Genomic DNA, 19,646 nt, shown 5'->3' with positions numbered 1-19,646 from the left:
TAAATGCATTGCAAAGTATTTTGTTCTTTTTGATGCTGTTATGAATGGAATTGTTTTCTTGATTTCCTTGTCAGATTGCTCATTGCTAGTACGGAGAAATACAACTGATCTTTTGTGTGTTGGCTTTGTATCTTGCAACTTTGCTGATTTTGTTTATTGAGTAGAACAGGTTTTCTGCAGCTTCTTGAGGGTTTTCTGTAGCCTGGCATCTGCAAAGAGAGAGAAGTAGTTTTACTTCTTCTCTTCCAATTTGGCTACAATTTATTTCTTTTTCTTGCCTAATTGCTCTGGCTATGTTGAATAGAAGCAGCGAAAGCAGATATTCTTGTCTTGTTCCTGATTTAGGGGAAAAGCTTTTAGTCTTTCACTATTGAGATTGACCTAGCTGTGGGGTTTTTTGTTTCTTTGTGTTTTGAGACAGAGTTTCACTCCGTCACCCAGGCTGGAGTGCAGTGGCACCATCTTGGCTCACTGCAACCTCTGCCTCCTGGGTTCAAGGGCATCCTGCCTCAGCCTCCCGAGTAGCTGGGATTACAATAATGCACCACCATGCCCAGCTAATTTTTGTATTTTTAATACAGATGGGGTTTCACCACGTTGGCCAGGCCGGTCTTGAACTCCCGACCTCAGGTGATCCACTCGCCTCAGCCTCCCAAACTGCTGGGATGACAGGCGTGAGCCACTGCACCCAGCCAACAATTAACTTTTTGAAAAGATGGAACTGACACACTGTTTACCAGATTAAATAGGCAAGTTGTGGAAATTGGAGAGTTCTCATACCCTCTTCACCCGGTTTCTTGTGCTGTTGACGTCCTGGCGTGTGACTCTGGGCCTGTCTCCAGCCCTTGTTTGGATCCACCGGGCTTTCCTGCATGTTGCAGTCAGGGCACATTTTAGTCGTCACATCTCTCCTGCCGCTGGTCAGTGACAGTTTGTCTTCCTCGTTTCTCCTGACCTCAGTACGTTTAGGTGTCCCTAGAACGCCCCCGAAGCGAGCTTGTGCGATGTGTTTCATTATTAACCTGAGACTGTGGTTTTCGGAAGGAACATCACAGACGGCAAGTCCTTTCTCACCACGTCCCATCAGGGAGCCCCTGACATCCACGTGACAGCAGTGTTGACTTGACTGCTGGACTGAGGCGCTGATGGTAGACCTGGCTGCTGGACTGATGGTGGACGCTCTGCCGGGTGCCTCGTCCGCTAAGCTGTTTGCGCTTTCTCCACTCTCTTCTTTGGAAGCGAATCCCTCTGTGCGTAGGCGACGCTTCCTGTCTGGAGGGAAGAGTTCTACACGTATGATGTGGAGTTTTGTGAGGGGAGATGTCTCCTCTTCCCCGTTTATTCACTTCTTCATTTATTGCCAGCAGTGTGGACTCAAGGGAGTTTGCCACATGCTCTCTGTTCTAATCCAGTTCATGCACCGGGACTTGTTTCACTGCATGGTCTCCCTTCGGCCGGCCATGCCCCGCTGTGCCCTGTCATTGGGTTTCCTGAGCCCTTCCTCACTCTCTGGCACCACAGGGTGCTCCAGGCTCACCTCATGTCCTCTGCCTCAGCTTTCCAATCAGCCATTTCTCCAGGGAGCCCTGAGCCTTCTCTCAGCAGGACAGTCCTGAGCAGCCCAGGTCGGGGTCTGGGTGTGCCTGTGGCTCCTGGAACGGTGCTGCTTCTACACCCTCCTGCCAGCTGCCTTTCCTGTAGTGTTTGCCTGCTGTAAATATTTCTGTCCTTTCACTTACAGCCTACCTGTGCCCGTTCTTTGAGTTTCTGTATACATCACGTCATCGGGTCCGTTTCTAAACCATCATGGCAATGTCTGTCTTCTCATTGCTACCATTTTATTATTTGTTTGTCTGTCTCCTCCATTTTTGTGTTTCCTTTTCATGCTTCCTGCTTTCTGTTGAGTTACTTGAGGGGTTTTTAGTATTTCATTTTAATTTAGCACATGGGCATGTGACCGTGTTTCTCAGTTTGATGTTTTGAGTATTTGCTCTTGGAATTAGAGTACTGATCCCACTTGAAGTCATACCCGGAAGCCCCTCCCGGCAGGTCCTTTGCCCTCTCCCTTCCTGCCGTCCCTCCACCTACATGGAAATGCCACAGGTTTTGTTTTCAGTCATGCAGTGTTTTGAAGAGGGCAGTAGAAGAACCGGGTATTATCTGTAAGCCCAGAAAGCTGCCGTCTGTTCTCCCTTCATTGTCAGCGCTCCAGGTATCCTTCGTGTCCTCTTTCCTTCTGAAGGATTTCCGGCGGGCAGTCCTGGAGAGCAGGTGGCTACGATTCCCTCGGGGTGGGTCCATCTTCCTTCCGCTCGTGTTCCTGAAGCAGCTTTGCCCTGCGCACGCAGCGCGGCCCGCGGCCCTCACCTCACAGCACGCCATGAGTGCGGCGTTCCTACTCCTTACCGTGGTTCCTGCCTGGGAAGAGATTCGCAGACACTCGAATCACTGTTCCCTTTGAGGTCATACAGATTTTTCCTGTTTTCACAATTTTTTTGCCTTCAGTTTTCAGCAGTTTCATTTGGACGTGTCTGGGTGTGGATTTCTTTGGGTTTATTCTGTTTGGAGTTTGCTCAGCTTCTTGAATCTGTAGGTTTTTTTTTTTTTTTTTTTTTTTTTTTTTTGCCAAATTTGGGATTTTTTAGCCATTTATTTCCTTAAATACTTTTTCAGCACTTCACTTTTCTGTGAATTTGCTGAGACCTTTGGGCTTCTGTGTGCTGCGAGAGCGTGCACACTTGTCTGCGTGGGCCGTCTTGTGGCCCCTCTCCACTGCACCTCCCAGATAATCCAGCCCTGTCTCCTCGGTCCCAGCAGCTGGAACTGCCTCTCCAGGCTGACTTGAAATCTCTGTGGTTCTTCATGTGCCGAGTAATTTGGGGTTATGTCCCGAACATTGTGAGAGGGGTTGTGTGTTTACGTCCCGCGAGGAATGTGAGTGTTTTAGTTTAGCAGTGAGCCGACCTGGGTGGATTCTAGCCCAGGTCTCAGCGACCTTCTGTGTCATGCGGTTCCCATCCCAGTTCAGGTTATGAAGCCTTGGCAGTGCTGCTGGCCTTGGCCTGGGACGGTGGCAGTGCCTGTCAGCTTAGCTGTCGTCTGCTTCAGAGGCCACTGTGGATGGGACCCAGGCACAGGCTGACCCAGGGACGCCCTCAGCTCTTGCCGGCTTCAGAGGCCAGTGTGGATGGGACCCAGGCACGGGCCGACCCAGGGATGCCCCCCAACTCCCCAGAACCACCCTTTTCAGTCCCTCCATTCCATGATCTTTGGGTCCTTTCACATTCTGAGTCTCCCCTTTGTGGTCCTCCAGGGACGTAGGGCTCTCTTTGCACCATCCATTGCACTCTGCTGGTGTCATGGAGGTTGGGCCCACGCCCAGCCCCGCAGGAGGGAGGACAGGGAGGAAAACGCAGCCGGAGTTTGTCTTGCCTGTCTGGAACAACAGCAGCTTCAGACAGAGAGCACAGCTCCTGCTTCAGGCTCCCTGCCGCCACTGCAGCCCCGTGGGCTCAGCCCGTGGTCGTGTGCTAAGAGCGGAGGCGGGGACCACGGGGGCCGGGGAATCCATACTCCAAGCAGGGAGGATTCCATGCTCCTGAAGCTCAGTGGCTTTCTTTCCTGGCCCCCAGGTGAGTGCCGGAGGACTTCGCCTTGAGCTTCTGGTACAGCAGCCTCACCACCGCCTGGATGTTGGCACAAGGTGGAGGTCAGAGGAGTGAGAGAAGGGCCACAGTGTCCCCTGCCTGCCAGTGCGGTGGGCCTTCCAGAGCTGGGCATCCATCCAGGCTTTGTAGCCATGTCTGTGGGAGACGAAGGGCAGGCGTGGGCACCCCGTCACACTGCCATGTCTGCGGAGCTTTGTCACGTGCTGTCTTTATGACAAACAAGCCTGGAGGGGCGGGGTGCTCCGTGTCAGGACACACAGCGAGTGTTGGGTTAAGCTGGGCCCTACTACCCTTGTGTGACCATCTCCAGAGCTGGGGGTTCTACGTACCCCACTCACCAGCCTCTCTGGTGGGGTTCCCACACCCATTGTTCAAGGGAAATGGTCATCAATGCCTGCTGTAAGCCAGACATCATGATCAGGGCTAGAAACATGGAGCCAGCCATTTGATGAAGGAGACAGAAGTAAAACGTGAAGTGTGGTGGTCAGGGCCCACTGGGGAGAGGCTGGCAGGCAGTGCAGGGGTCTGGGACCCATGGGAAGGTGGCCTCGGTGAGGGGCTTCCTGGACTGGATGTTGTCTGTTGGGCATTGGGTCCCCCTACTGTCCCCTCTCCAGGCCCCGAGAGCCTCACCTGAGGCACCCCCCCCCCAACATTATGCATCTTTTAGTTCAGCAAAAACAACTAATCATTTTTCTTGCAAAAGTTTCCCGTGTGTTTGATGGGTTTGTTGTAAGCAAGATCCTGGCTACCCTCCAGCTGCTTTCCATGCACACGCTCCGAGACAGGCACCTGCTTTGATTGGCGTCATCTTCCCGAGGAAAGATCTAGGCTGGCAGCTAATTTATGTGGCACTCCTCATGTTTAAAAAAGTTGCAGTAAGTCCATTTCAAGAAGCTTATGCCAGAATTGATTACTTTGAACCATCTGAAGGCAAACCAGAATTCCGAGCTTTTGAACACCACCCCCCGCGACTTGTTTCTTCGTGTGTTCTCTTTCTCGCTGTCCGTGCGGTGGCAGTTTGTTTGAAAGGAGGACAGCAGAAGAAAGCGCGCCCCTTCAGTGCACAAACGAGCATGCGTGTGGGCTTACTCTGGTGGCGAGGGTGGGTCACACAGGTCATTCTGTTAACATGGCTGCAGCTACATGCGTGCGCTCATTCAAATTCAGCTCTTGTCAACATTTTGCTCCCAAGCCTTCAGAATCCATAATATCATTTTAAAAGGAGCCTTGGGGGCTTTTCATCCAGTGTCTCCCTAAGTCGAGAAGTCCCTGCAGAAGGCAGCTTCTTGGAGATGGACCTGGAGGCCCCCGCCATGCTGTCACTCGGTCACCTTGGGCAGGTTCACTCGCCTGAGAAGCCCTGGGAGGTGGGGGTCAGGAACACCCATCCTAGGCCCTCTGCCAGGCTTGCTGTCCAGCCAGGCCCCTTACCAGCTCTGTGATCAGGGGCCTCTCAGACGGCTTTCTGAGCCCCAGTCTCCCCTTTACTCAGGCACCAGGACTTCCCTGCTAGATTGGATGGGCAGACTGAGGGGGTTGTTTGTAAAGCTGCAGCACTTGCGGGGCTCCCATATCCTCTCCAGGAGGCATCAGCTGGTGCCGGAGGTGTGTGCTAGGTCTCACACTGTGTGGCTGCCCTCCTGAGAGACAGTGACACTGGGCTATGCGCAGATGTCTCCCCTCCCGGCGCTCCCTGCCTCACGAAGAGCGAGGCATTGTTGCTACAGAAATACCTTCTAGGCCCGTGCTCAGGATGTTGGTGTGAGTGGGAGTGCCCCAGACACCCAGGGAGGGCAGCACACGGCGTCTGCGGAGTTGACCAGCAGCCCCGCCTCTGGAAGCATGTCCTGCAGGTGCACCGTACAAGCAGGAAGCAGATGTCAGAGGTCATTCACTACAGCTTTCCTGAGGTATAACTGGTGTGCAGTAAGCTGCAGGGATGTCAAGTGCAGTGTGGTGGATTTGCATGTACACACACATACACACAGCCGTGGAGCCGTTACCACATTCACATTCAAGACCCCCAGACACGTGCTCTTGTTTGACAGGAATCCATCCCTCCCCCCTGCCTCCTCTCCCCACCCCACACCCGCCAACGTGCTTTCCGTCGCTGTAGATTGGCGAGAGGCTGTCGAGTCTTCTGGGAATGGCGTCGGTCCTGGAGCGTGTGGTCTCTGCCTTTTTGCCTCTTCCATGCAGCATGGCTGGTTTGGGAAGAGATCACTGTGCACACAGCTGCATCATCTTCACTGCTGAGTCGTGTTCTGTTGTATTATACATTCCCTTGCGACGGACATTTGGAGTTTTTCTGGTTTTTGGCTATTCTGAATGAAACTGCTGTGTATTATAAATAAAGTCCCATGTAGAAATCAACGTTTTCTTTCAGGTAAACGCCTAGTGTGGAGTGGCTGGCGGTCGCGTATGTAACGTGTTCCGAGGTTGCCCGTCTTCCAGAAGTGCAGCTTCTCCTCACCAGCGTGCAGCACAGTCTTTTTACTTAGTCCCTCTTTAATTTTTTTAAATGTTTCTTTTAGAGACAGGGTCTTGCTCTGTCGCCCAGGCTGGAGTACAGGGGTGAGGTCATAGCTGCCTGCAGCTTCTGACTCCTGGGCTCAACTGGTCCTCCCACCCCAGCCTCCTGAGTAGCTGGGACTGCAGGTGCGTGTCACCACACCCGGCTAGTTTTTTAAAAGTTTTCATTTAGGCCTTGTAATAGGTTCGCAGTCGGGTCTCACTGTGGCCTTTTGCTTTTTATTTCACAAATGACTAATGACGTTCAGCATCGTTTCATTCAGCTCACTTGTCATCTGTAGAGATCTTCTTTGGTAAAGCACCAGTTTTTTTGTCCATTTTAAAATTTGATTATTTTTGTTGTTGAGTTTGGGAGAGTTCTTTATATGTTCTGGCTACAAGGCCTTTGTCAGATTCTTTGCTTTCCAAATGTTTTCTCCCAGTCTGTGTCTTGTCTTTTCATTCTTTCATCAGGTGTTCTGAAGAGAAGTTTTTAATGATAAAGTCCAATTTTTCAATTTTTTCTGTTACTATGTGATCCTTTGGGCGTTAGTCCATTTTCATGCTGCTGATGAAGGCGTACATACCCGAACTGGGTAATTTATAAAGAAAAAGAGGTTGAATGGACTCACCATTCCACATGGCTGGGGAGGCCTCACAATCATGGCAGCAGGCAAAAGGCACGTCTTACATGGTGGCAGATGAGAGAATGAGAGCCAAGCCAAAGGAGAAACCCCTTATAAAATCAGATCTTGTGAGACTTATTCACTACCATGAGAACAGTATGGGGGAAACCGCCCTGTGATTCAGTTATCTCCCCCCACATTCCTCCCCCAACACATGAGAACGGTGTGGGGGAAACCGCCCTGTGATTCAGTTATCTCCCCCCACATTCCTCCCCCAACACATGAGAATGGTGTGGGGGAAACCGCCCTGTGATTCAGTTATCTCCCCCCACATCCCTCCCGCAACACGTGGGGATTAGGGGAGCTACAATTCAAGATGAGATTTGAGTGGGGACACAGTCAAACCCTATCAGGTATCAGAGCTAAGAAATCTTTGGCTGTCTCAAATTCACAAGATTTTCTCCTGTATTTTCTTTTAGTAACTTCATAACTTTTGGTTCAGGATTTAGCAGGATTTTGGTTTATTGTACAAGATTTTAATTCTTTATTTCCCCCATGAACACCCAATTGTTCCAGAACCATTTGTTGAAGAGACTGTCCTTTCTACACTGAATTGCCTTCGTATATTTTTCAAAAATTAGTTGTGTTTATACGCCTGTTTCTGGACTCTGTTCTGTTTCGTTGGTCTGTCTGTGTTGCAGACCAGTACTGCCCTGTTGTGATTACTACGGTTTTAACATAGTTGGTAAAATTAGGTAGCCCCTCCTTTTTCATTGTCAATGTTGTTTTCTCTATTCCAGATCCATTACATCTCCATATGAATTTTAGAATCAGCTTGCCAGTTTGTACAAAGAAGCCTGTGGGATTTTGACTGAGGTTGCTCGATTCTGTGGATTAATTTGGGGGAGAAGTGCGTTCCCAACACCCAGCGTCTCCCGGCCTGTGGACAAGGCACGTCTGTCTGTGTGGAGGTCGCCCGGGATCTCTGTCCGCGGTGCTCCGAGCTTGTCACATGCAGGTTTTTCTTGGCCTATTCCGTTCCATCTCTATGTGTTTCATGGTGTTGGAAGCTTTTGTAAGTGATATTTTCCAGATGACTTTCTGGTGCTGATTTCGAGTTTAATTCCATCATGATCCTATAACATAGTTAGAATTATGAAATTCCTAAATAGACTGAGCCTTCTTTTCACGGTTTAGCATGAGGTCGTCTTGGTACATAGTTCAGATGCTCCTGAAAAGACTGGACCTTCTGCTCTTAGAGTCGAAGTGTTTATCCAGGTGAAATAGGTCAAACTGGCTGATCACGTGGTCCTTCTCCTCCTGATTTTTTTGCCCGTTGTTCTATCAGCTACTGAGAGAGTGATGTTGAAGTCTCCGATTATCATCGTGGATCCGTCTGTTTCTCTGGCCAGTTTGGTTTCATTTGTTTTGCAGCTCTTTTATTAGTACACACGTGTTTAGGATGATTATTTTCCCTTGATTAATGGATCTCTTTATTATTGTAAGTTACCTTCTTGGTAATAGTATGTGCTCTGAAATTTACTATTTCCGGTATTAGTAGCTTCTCCGGCTTTCTCTTGTTGGTTTTCTTAGTGATGGCATGTTATGCCTTTTTGCATCTTTGTATTTGAAGTTATTTATTGTCGGCGGTGTCTAACTGGGTGTTGCTTTTTAATCCAGTATGAGTGTCTGCTTTTTAATTGTGGTTGGGCTACTTACATCTAATGTGATTATTGATATGATTAGTTTTGATCTTGTCATTTTACTATTTTCTGCTTGTCTGTCTCTTCTTCATTCCCTTCTTCCTGTTTTTTTCTTTTTTCCTTTTACCTTTTTTCAGTCTACTTTGCTGTTTTTCTGATTTTGTTTTATTTCCTTTTTTGGCGTACAGTATAATCACCTTATAGCCGCCATGTTGGTTTTTCTCCTCCAGCCTTTATACTATTGTCATACATTTTATTTATTCTATATATTAAGTCCCCAATATATTTTCATTAGTTTTGTTTAATCCATTACTCACTTTAAAATGTTAATAATTTAAATTTTTTAAACAGATATGAATATAAGAAAGCTCTCCTACATGCAGTTGCTGTTCCAGCCCTCCTGGTTCTCCATGCAGGTCCGGGTTTATTTGCTGCGCCCCGCCCTCATCCTCCTTTGCCTGCGGGCCTTCCCTGCCGTTTCTGTAGAGCAGTTCAGCTGATGATGAATTCTTTCAGCTTTCATGTCTGATCGGAAGGCATCTTTATTTGCTTTTGTTTTTGGAGATACTTTCACCGTTCTGAGGTGGTGGTTTTCATTTCTATTGGCATTTCAGAGATTTCTGTCTCCTCTCTTCTCCGTTGTGCTTTTTCTCATGAGAACCCCGCCTTGTGCCTCTGTAGGTGCTGCCTCTGCCTTTAAGGTGGTTTTCCGTGCTGTCGTCCTGAGCAGGCTCGTCCTGATGTGCTCTGGGGCTGCCAGCGTCTGGTTTCCTGGGCCTGTGTTCCTTGTGCTGCCTCATGTCTGTTGAGCTTCCTGCATCTGTAGCTTTATACTTTCCATTGAATTTGGAACTTTCTGACAGTATTTGTCCCGTCGTTTCCTCTGCCTTCTTTCCTCTGAGGACTCTCATTCATGTGTTTTATGCCTCATGAAGCCGTCCCACAGCTCAGTGATTCTCTTTTCATTTTTCAGAAATCTTTTCCTCTCTGTGTTTGTTTGCTTATTTATTTATTTTTGACATAGGGCCTCTCTCTGTCACCCAGGCTGGAGTGCACTGGGGTGATCTTGGCTCATTGCAGCCTCCACCCTCTGGGTTCAAGCAATTCTTATGCCTCAGCCTCCTGAGGAGCCGAAACTACAGGGGTGCACCACCACGCCTGGCTATTTTTTTTATTTTTAGTACAGAAGGGGTTACGCCATGTTGGCCAGGCTGCTTTTGAACTGCTGGCCTCAAGCGATCCAGCTGCCTTGGCCTCCCAAAGTGCTGGGATTATAGATGTGAGCCACTGTGCCCGCCTCTGTGTTTTGTTTTTGATAGTTTCTATGGCTGTGCCCTGACGGATTCTGTTTCTCTAACGGATTCTGTTCTGTCATTAATCCCATCCAGTGTGTTTATCTGAGATGTTGTAGTTTCCACTTCTACATGTGTCTTTTCCATGTCTGAACTGTTCCATTTTTCCAATAGCTTTAACAACTCTCTTAATGTCCCTGTTTGCCATTGTTGCTGTCTGTGCAACACTGTGTCTTGCTAGTTATTCGTTGATTGGTTAATCTCTTCATTATAGGCCATGTTTTCCTGCTGCTTTAAATGTCTGGTAATCTTTGATTGGATGGCAGGCATTGTGAATTTTAGCTTGTTGTGTTCTAGACATCTTTGCATTTGTATACATCTTCTTGATCTTTTTTCAGAGATGCACTTAGGTTTCTTGGCAAGAATTGGGTTTCCTCGGGTCTTGCTGTCGTGGTGTGTTGGAGCACCCTGGAGCAGCTCTCAGGCTGGAATAGCTGTCCCCACTCCTGTCTCCACTCCTGTTCCCCCTCCTGTCCCCACTCCTGTCCCCGCTCCAGGCCCCACTCCTGGCCCCATTCCTGTCCCCGCTCCTGTCCTCACTCCTGGCCCCACTCCTGTCTCCACTCCTGTTCCCCCTCCTGTCCCCGCTCCAGGCCCCACTCCTGGCCCCGCTCCTGTCCCTGCTCCTGTCCTCACTCCTGGTCCCGCTCCTGGCCACTCCTGGCCCCGCTCCTGTCCTCACTCCTGTCCTCGCTCCTGTCCCCCCTCCTGTCCCTGCTCCTGTCCTCCTGTCCCCGCTCCTGTCTTCAGTCCTAGCCCCACTCCTGTCCCCCCTCCTGTCCTCACTCCTGGCCCCGCTCCTGTCCTCACTCCTGTCCTCATTCCTGTCCTCACTCCTGTGCCCCCTCCTGTCCCCCCTCCTGTCCTCACTCCTGGCTCCGCTCCTGGCCCCACTCCTGTCCCCCCTCCTGTCCCCCCTCCTGTCCCCGCTCCTGTCCTCACTCCTGTCCCCGCTCCTGGCCCCGCTCCTGTCCCCGCTCCTGTCCCCACTCCTGGTCCCGCTCCTGGCCCCGCTCCTGTCCTCGCTCCTGGCCCCGCTCCTGTCCCTGCTCCTGTCCTCACTCCTGTCCTCGCTCCTGTCCCCCCCCTCCTGTCCCTGCTCCTGTCCTCGCTCCTGTCCTCGCTCCTGTCCCCGCTCCTGTCCCTCCTGTCCCCGCTCCTGGCCCCGCTCCTGGCCCCGCTCCTGTCCCCGCTCCTGCCCTCGCTCCTGTCCCCGCTCCTGTCCTCCCTCCTGCCCTCGCTCCTGTCCTCGCTCCTGTCCCCCCTCCTGCCCTCGCTCCTGTCCTCACTCCTGCCCTCGCTCCTGTCCTCGCTCCTGTCCCCTCTCCTGTCCTCGCTCCTGTCCCCCTCCTGTCCTCGCTCCTGTCCCCCCTCCTGCCCTCGCTCCTGCCCTCGCTCCTGTCCTCACTCCTGCCCTCACTCCTGCCCTCACTCCTGTCCCCCCTCCTGTCCTCCCTCCTGTCCCCCCTCCTGTCCTAACTCCTGTCCTCACTCCTGTCCCCCCTCCTGTCCTCGCTCCTGTCCCCACTCCTGTCCTCACTCCTGTCCTCACTCCTGGCCCTGTACGGTGCCGAGTAATCTTTCCATCACTATGGGCCTCGACAGACTTTTTGATTTTTAAACCACATGAATATGTTTTTCATTCAAAATATTAGATCTAGAAATGAAGACAAAACTAGACAGCTTCTTACACTGAACTACAACTGGCCCCATTCCGGTTGCGGCCATGAAGGTTTGTTTTGCATTCTTTTCCCACTGCGGAGAAGGGAACTCACCGTGGTCACCCCGAAGCCTGCTTTTGTTTTCTCATCTGAATTGTGCCTCTGTGGTCCCCCGTCATCAGCTCCTTCCACACCCCACAGTCGAAGTCCTTTCCTGTCTTTTCCTCATTTCTGAAGATGTCCTGAGGTCGCTTTCCTGTCCCTCAGTGTCCCCTGCACTCCGCCGTGACATCACCCTCTGGGAGTGGCTGACGGACACACTGACTCCCAGACATCCTGCCTCGGGCTGGTTCCCTCTGTGCTTCCAGCCAAGGTGTGGTCGACGGAGACTTTCTCCGCACAGGCTCCTCCAGCTGAGCGGGGGCCGCCACGGACTCCCCCATCCTGAATTTGTGTCCCTTTCCAATTTTCTCTTTATGTTATCGCTGGACTCGGAGAGCTTCACAGACATGTATTTAAAAATGATGCTGTATAGCTGGATCTCCTAACCTTTCGCTTCCTTGTCACCCAGAGGGCAGGACTTCCCCAGCATGGCTGGCCATGGACACCTGGTCACCGTCTTGCTCTCTTTGCAGGTTGAAGGTCGAGGAGCTGGAGGGCGAGAGGAGTCGGCTGGAGGAGGAAAAGAGGATGCTGGAGGCACAGCTGGAGCGGCGCGTGCTGCAGGTGAGGGCGGGGCAGCCTCTGGGGGCGGCACCGCCTGGGGCCTCGCATTTCTCTGTGCAACGTGAATGTCCGTGGTTCCTGCCGCCACAGAACACCTGTTTTCCAGCTCATCTGTCTGAACTCTCTGGGCTCTCCTTCCTCCCATGTGCACCTCCTTGCCTGGCGGGGAGGCCGTGCCGCTGAGAGGCCTGCACTGGCCGCCCCCGGGGTCCTCTCCGCCCTGCGCCACCCACACGCCTGGTATCAGTGGAGTGGGCTGTGGGCGGGTTTGCACTGTGCCCACCCGGGGTCTGCCGTGGCCAGGCTGGACTGCTGTTTGTGTTCTCTTAATTGTTCTTTCTCTTTAGTTTTCATCCCCCTGTCTGAGTTGCTGCATGGCAGGAAGCCCTCAGGTTTGAGGTTACCGGGTTTTTGGACAGGCCATTGATTTTATCTTGGCACCTATTAGAGGCAGATCAAATCTATTTTTTATGACCAGTTCCTGGCGATGGGAGGAGTGACATCTGTGGTGACGGGCGGCTCCGAGCCGCGCTGGCCTGTCCTCAGCCTAGGACCTGTCATCTTGTTTTAATTGGGCCGTGGTGTCCAGGGAGGGGTCACGGAGCTGCTGCCCACCCAAGAGAGGCAGAGCTGCTGAACATCTTTCTGGGTGTTGGGCCGAGCAGAGCCTGAACCTTGCTCCTGGATGCCCACGTTGCCTGCTGATGGGGGGTCAGGCATCTCCACAGGCACCACTTATGGCTTTCCTGCTCCTGCTGCCAGCCCTTTCCCCAGGGCACCCTCAGCGGCCAGCCCTTGGAGCTGGTTGAGGCGTGAACAAGGCGAGGGGTGTGGGTGAGTGCTGTGCCAGCACCTGGTGAACACCTGGCGGGGCCTGGCCACTGTCCTCGTGCAGAAACAATGTGTGCTCGGGAGCTCACTAGTGGAGCACTCCTGTGGGAGATGCCAAGGGCTGTCACGCACCACGGGGTTGGCATGAGGAATGGGGTTGGCAGTGTCACCTGTGACCCTCCCCTGAGCTCTGCCAGGGCCTTGGAGGGGTAGGGGCTCTGCCCCCCCGGCATGTCCTGCAGCTGCTCAGAACTGAGGTGTGGTGTTGGCCACCCAGAGCATGGGTGCCACAGTGTGGCCAGCGTGGCCATTTGGGGAGAGGACAGGACTGGGCCTGGTGAAGCAGATGTTTATGCCGTGATGTGACCTCGAGCCTAGCCCAGGATTCAGGAGCTGTTCCTCCTGGGTCAGGGCAACAGGGATGACTGTGTTTGGATAGCATGGGAGAAATAAGTGCAGAGCATTGAGGTGGGGAGGCCACTGGGGTTTGGCCTGTGGAGTGTTGGGAACTTCTAGCCAGCCCTCCAGCTGCTGCCACCTCTGACACCGCCTACAATTTCAACCTTAGTCGGGGGATGCCCAGGGTGGCCCTGGGGAAGGTGAGGCCTCACAGGCCCTGTGGTGGCTCAGGCTGCCCCTGGCTCTGAACACCCAGGGCTGTGCAACTGAAGGAAATAATGTAAATAGAGGTCCATTTCGGCTTAGGTCAGCAAACTACGGAAGAAACAGGATGTACCAGGCCCCTGCTTGGATCACCGATGCCTGTTTGTCGGCCTCCCCTTCCTCCCCTCCCTCCCCCCTCCCTCCCTCCCTCCCTCCCCCCTCCCTCCCCTCCCTCCCCCCTCCCTCCCCTCCCTCCCCCCTCCCCCTCCCCCCTCATCCCTCCATCCCCTCCCCCTCCCCTCCCTCCCCCCTCCTCCCTCTCCCCCTCCCTCCTCCCTCTCCCTCCCCCCTCCTCCCTCTCCCTCCCCCTCCCTCCTCCCTCTCCCTCCCCCCCTCCCCCCTCCCTCCCCTCTCCCCCATCCCTCCCCTCCCCCACACCCACCTTACTTGCCCTCATCCAAACCAAAGTTTAGTCTAAGATGAAAGTTTACTAGTCTGCAAAATAGTTCGTTTTGTCTGTTCTTATCGGCTTGCCCAGCCACTTAGATTGTAAGTCAAATACCTGAAGAGACCCTAAGCTGACTAGGATTGCAGTGCATTGTGGGCTGCAACAAAATGCAGCAAGACAACCCTAAAAAAAAAAAAAACCTACAGCCCCTGCCCAACAACCAATAGGTGATATCCAGGAAGACTGTGACCCCCCCGCCCATAGTGCTCAGCCTGTGAGGAACCGGGGGAGGGGCCTGTGCACTACGGGATAAGTGGCTTGTTGTGACCATGTTGGGTGTGCCTGCCCACCTGACACGCGGTCTTGCAAGACCATTGAATGTCTCTCTTTTGGCCGGGCAGGGTGGCTCACACTGGTAATCCCAGCACTTTGGGAGGCCGAGGCAGGTGGATCAGCTGAGGTCAGGAGTTCAAGGCCAGCCTGGCCAACATGGTGAAACCCCGCCTCTACTAAAAATGCAAAAATTAGCTGGGCGTGGTGGTGGGCACCTGTAGTTCGAGGCAGATTGCAGTGAGCCAAGATCACGCCCCTGCACTCCAGCCTGGGCAACAGAGCGAGGCCCCAGGAGCTGGCTGCCACCCCCATATCCCCTGTGCGATGCCCGCCCCTCTCCCTGCTCCCACTCCCTCTGGAAGCCTCAAGTCGGGCCGCTTCAAGGAAGATTGATTAAAATCAGCTGCAGTCTGACTTAATTGGGAACATATGCTTGGAGAGGGGCTTGACTAGTTAAAACTTTTTGTAATTAGTTCACAGCTGGTTGGCGAGGAAAGAGAATGCCAGTTACCACTTAGAGCTGGGCACGAGTGCCACTGCCCTCCTGCAGTGCTGGGGCCGGGAAACCGGGGCTGGTAGGGTTGTCATTGGGCCCTGCTGTGGCACTGGCCTTGCTGGGTCTACCTAAGAGCCCAGAGCTGTCCACACACTCATTAGGGCCAACGGTGTGCTCCCTTGTGTCACTGAAGGGGCTGGAAGTGGGTGGGCGGGGCCTCCTGGCAGCGGGGCCTCCCATCCAGTGGTGGGGGTGGGAGAGCTTGGGCGCCCACCGTCGGTGGCTGGCCGGGCTGCTGGCGCCCCCTCTAGAGATGGGGAAAGTGAGGCCCCCAGGGAGCCTGCGTATGAAGGAGGAGCTCAGACGCTCCGTGTTGGGGAGGCAGAACAAGGCTTGAACGTGTTGCAGTGTTCTCAAGTGAAGACAGAAATCGGGCAGACCCCATGGAACTCCAGATCTGGCGGCAGAGGGACCCTGTGGCGATTGGTACAGCTGCAGGAGTCGGGTCAGGTGGGTGGCACAGTCCCTTACCGCACCTGCAGCCACAGCCTCCCGCCCCACTCCTGTCCCCACCCCCTGAGTGTGCTCTGTGCTTTTCCACTGGCCTAGAACGAAGGAGCTGGGGCCCCAGCGCTTTCTCCTCTTCTGGCTCCCGGCTGCCCTCTGATGTCCCACCTCATGGTGGGGACACTGGGCCTTGCCAGCTTGGACCCCATAGCCTGGAGTGGGCCAAGGCTCTGCCTCCCACCAGCTGCGGCCTGGCCTCGGCGTGCTCCCCAGGATATGGAGGGCACGGGCCTTTCCCGCAGGCTGTCTCTGGAGATCTCAGGTGATGGCTCCTGGAGAGCCCTGCACATACCTGGTGAACCAGGCCTGCATGGCGGCCGTTTCTGTTATCCGTCATAATACCGTCGTCCTCACCTCTGAGACACGTGCACGTTTTCCACATCTGTGGTTCTGGTGGGCCACATCCCCGGATGGGGGACACCGAGCTGGGGTGGGACACATGGTGAGGCCGGTGGGGGCTCACAGGCTGCCCTGGGTAGAGAGGGGCACGTCCAGTGGAGGCTGCACTGGGCAGGACACCAACCTTCTGGCTGGGTGGGCGCATCTCCACCTGACAGTCCCACCCGACAGCCACCGGCTTCTGTGCAGCGTGGGCCAGCACCCATGCCCCATGGGGCCCCCGTGTCACCCAGTAGTGATGGGAGCAGCATTCAGACTCAGCTCTGTTGGGTTTTTTCAGCATTTGATTCTGAACATTTAAAGATTCATTGTGACGCTGAGAGAAGTCTGCAGCGAGCGCCTCTTCACCCCCACCAGAGCTCTGCCGTGGACGCCCCGCCGCGGGGCCTCCTGACACCGCCTTATCCCTCGCCCAGCCGCTGCGCCACTTCGTTTTTCTGACGCGCTTTAAGTAAATTGCAGACATCTGCACACTTCCTCTAAATGCCTCGGTGTGCGTGTAATTAAGTAGAATTCATCTTTGGGTTCTGAAGCCCGTGCTCCAGCCGTTCCTCAGTGTGGCCTCATCACGGTGCTTGTTTGGGCAGGTTGGTGGTCAGGGCTGGTGCAGCCCCCCAGGGTGGCTCCCTCCCCGCCCCACCTGCCTACTCCTCCCTGGCGGGGGCCTGGGTGGGGTCTGTGGCTGGGGCTAATCTCAGTGCCCCAAGTGCTGCTCAGGAAGGAGACCAGTCAAGAGCCCCGCGACGTTTAAAATCAGTGCATCTGCTTTGGGAAGGAGTGGGTAGAAGAGTGCCGGCTTCCCTGTGCGCAGAGGCTGGAAGCACACGGAGACCATTCTGCTCCCGTCTGCACCAGCAGGCAGGCGGTGCAGTCCCTCACATCCCTGGTCGGTGTCCCTGGGACCAGGACGGGGCGGGCCCGTCACCCCTTCTCACCCCCTCCCTGAGATGCCCTCCCTGTGGCCCCCAGACCCCTGGAATTCTGAAGCCCCCAACCCTGCAGCTGCCCTGGGAGAGGGCTGCATCCCCTCCTGGAGCCACAGCTGCCCCCTTTGTGCCGGCGTCCGTGCCCAGGTGTGGTGGGCTGGGGTGGCGTCCCTGTCCCTGTCCCGGGGCCTCCCAGCAGGTGCTCTGAGCCAGTCTCCTCAGGTCTAGCCTCTCCCGCTTGCTGGGCTCCTCCTAGTGATGCGTGTGGCTCATCAGTGGGACCTTTGTTCTATGTTCGGCTCTTTCTCCTGAAACTTCTACTGTGCTGGAAAGAGTGTGGCTTCTGGACCGGGACGACGGGCCTGGTGTTAACGTGGCGGCCTCGGGAAGTGCTCCTCTCTGAGCCCTGAGGGCCTCCTGTGTGAGGCAAGAAAGTTGAACTTTTCCTGGGAGGCAGGATCATGAGAGGGCAGCTCTGTGGGGCCTGTGGGACTCCGTGCCCACAAGCCCAGCCCTCCCGTGCGTGAGCTGCCTTCACGCACCTCCTCTGTGCCAGGCGCTGCTCTAAGCCAGGGCACAGCAGGGGCCAAGCAGCCACAGCCCTGATGTTCCTGGGTCCATGTTCTGCAGGAGTCATATAGTGAGCTGATGGTTCAGGTGGATGAGGTGCTTCCTGTCCGTGAGAGGAAGCAGGTCATTGGCACAGGGCCCCAGGGACCCACGTTAGGTCCTGGTGGGACCAAGGGCTCCTCGTTTCCTCCCATAGCTCAGGGAAGGACAGGAGAAGCACCCACACCGGACCGGGCCGCCAGGGAGGCTGTCAGCCACAGTCCTCGGAGTAGCGTCCAAGTGTTTCCTGTGACCACGCTCATTTCCTTTCTGCGAGATCTCACTGTTCCACGGATTCCTGGCAGCCGATGCCATGTGTGAGAAACCAGGAATGTTCCAGCCACGAGGGCTGAAGTTGGCCATGAAGTTGGACTTCTGTTTTAATCTGAGCTTCCTGGCAGCCTAAGGAGAAAGGAAAGTGTGGTCACTTATGTAATTCCTGTCATGGGAGTTTGCAGACTAAGCACAAGATTCTACAAGAAATGTTTCCGATGGGGGCTTGGCCATGCTGCTGTCACTGATGGAAAAGTGGCTTTGTTTCACCACACAGACCAGCAGGTCCACTGCTGTATACCTCCCCAGAAGAACCAAAAGCAGGGACTCACGGATACGGGCACCCGCGTTCACAGCAGCCTCGCTCACGGTAGCCCAGAGGCGATCTCACCCAGCGTCTGTGGACAGACGCGTGATGGACACAGTGTGGTCCTTCCATACAACGGAGTACCCGGCAGCCTGGAGAAGGAGGGGCGTCCTAACACCTGCCGCAGCACGGATGGACCTGAGGACGCTGGGCTGGGTGAAACTGGCCAGTCCCAGAAGGACACAGGCTGTGATTCTGCCTGCATGAGGCCCCTCGAGTCATCAGATCCAGAGACAGGAGGTGGAGAGGCTGGTGCCGGTGCCGGGGGCTGGGGCTGGGGCTGGGGCTGGGGCTGGGGCTGGGGCATGGAAAGTGTTAATGATGTAGGTTTTAGTCTGGAGAGGTGAGGAAGCTCTGGAGATGGACTGTGGTGGTGGCCGCACAGCGCTGGGAGTGTGCTGAATGCCAGGGAGCTGTGCACTTAGAATGGTGATGGCGGTCAGCTTCCTGTCACATGCATTTCACTACAGTGAGACCCAACAGGCAGCTTGTTAGGAGTGAGCCACACCCCAGATGGGAGGGGTGGAGCGCTCCGAGTGGCTACTCCGACCCTGCCCTCACACGGCCTCGGTCTTTCGGTCACTCCTGCCCTCCTCAGGCCCTTCATCCACCAGCTGGTCCTGCACCTGCTGCCTGAGCCCCTGAGGCCTCCTGTCAGCTCTGGCCGAGCCTCAGGCAGGGTGAGTTAGGCACCGGCTGTTGTTTGTGCTCTGTAGTAGGGAGATTGGGATAGTGGAGGCTGCCCAGGACTCCTGCTCATCCGCCAGTCTGGCAGCGACCCAGTTCACTCCCTTGGCAGGCCAGGGGGAGCAGTCTTCTGGGTGAAGCCCACGTGTCTTGGAGGAGGAGGAGGACCTGTGGTTGCAGCGGGACCAGGACACCACCGCTTTCCCCTCCTCCTCCTCCCAGGAAGGATGGGCTTCATGCCCAGGGTGGGTGGCCAGCGGGTGCCCCGTGCACTGACCACACTGCCGTGGCGGGAGCTCAGGGAGATGCCTGGTCTGCAGATGGGGCAGGCGATGGGCTGTGAGCTGAACGAGGAGCATGGGTGATGGAGCCAGGACCCCCCCCCCCACCACGGTGCTCACTGGGCTCTCCCTGCTCATCCCCCCTTGCCCACGTGTGCTGCTCCCCCCATGCTGAGTTTTGCCAAGGGCCCCACTGGAGCACCCTCCCCCTGTGGCCTGCAGCCGCTCACAGGGGCAGCAGAGGGTGGCGAAGGACCTGGGTGCAGGGGTGGAGGGGAGAGCTGCAGCTGGGGGTGGACATGGAGGGGCTCCTGTGTGGGGTCAGGTGTGGGGCTCAGAGCCAGGCCTCAGCCTAGGTCACTGTTGTCCAACCCTTCCTGGCAATTGGGGTTTTTATCTCTTCCCTCCAAATTGTTTACAAGCTGCTCTCAGCAGATCACCTTCTGAAGGACTCGGGTGGAAGTCAGCGGGTGATTACCAGCACCGGGTAATTGGCTGTGCCGAGAGTCCTTCATCTGCTGATGAGGCCCGAGGTCAGGGGAGCTTTAATGAGGGCGTGCGGGCCTTGAGGTGGTG

General features: G+C 54.7%; 1 protein-coding gene across 6 annotated transcripts in view; it reads left to right on the top strand.

The window, feature by feature from the left end:
- The window catches only part of MAD1L1 (mitotic arrest deficient 1 like 1), a 412,602-nt gene that overhangs the window by 261,390 nt on the left and 131,566 nt on the right, over window positions 1-19,646 (top strand). For all 6 annotated transcript variants that reach the window (XM_030932978.1, XM_010366657.2, XM_030932977.1 and 3 more), the window contains exon 16: window positions 12,160-12,250. In XM_030932978.1, the coding sequence (XP_030788838.1) occupies window positions 12,160-12,250 (91 nt within the window). The remainder of the gene's footprint in view (window positions 1-12,159; window positions 12,251-19,646) is intronic.

The sequence above is a fragment of the Rhinopithecus roxellana genome, chromosome 6 (assembly GCF_007565055.1).
Source record: "Rhinopithecus roxellana isolate Shanxi Qingling chromosome 6, ASM756505v1, whole genome shotgun sequence".
Lineage (NCBI taxonomy): Eukaryota > Metazoa > Chordata > Mammalia > Primates > Cercopithecidae > Rhinopithecus > Rhinopithecus roxellana.
This window is presented reverse-complemented; position numbering and strand designations above follow the sequence as displayed.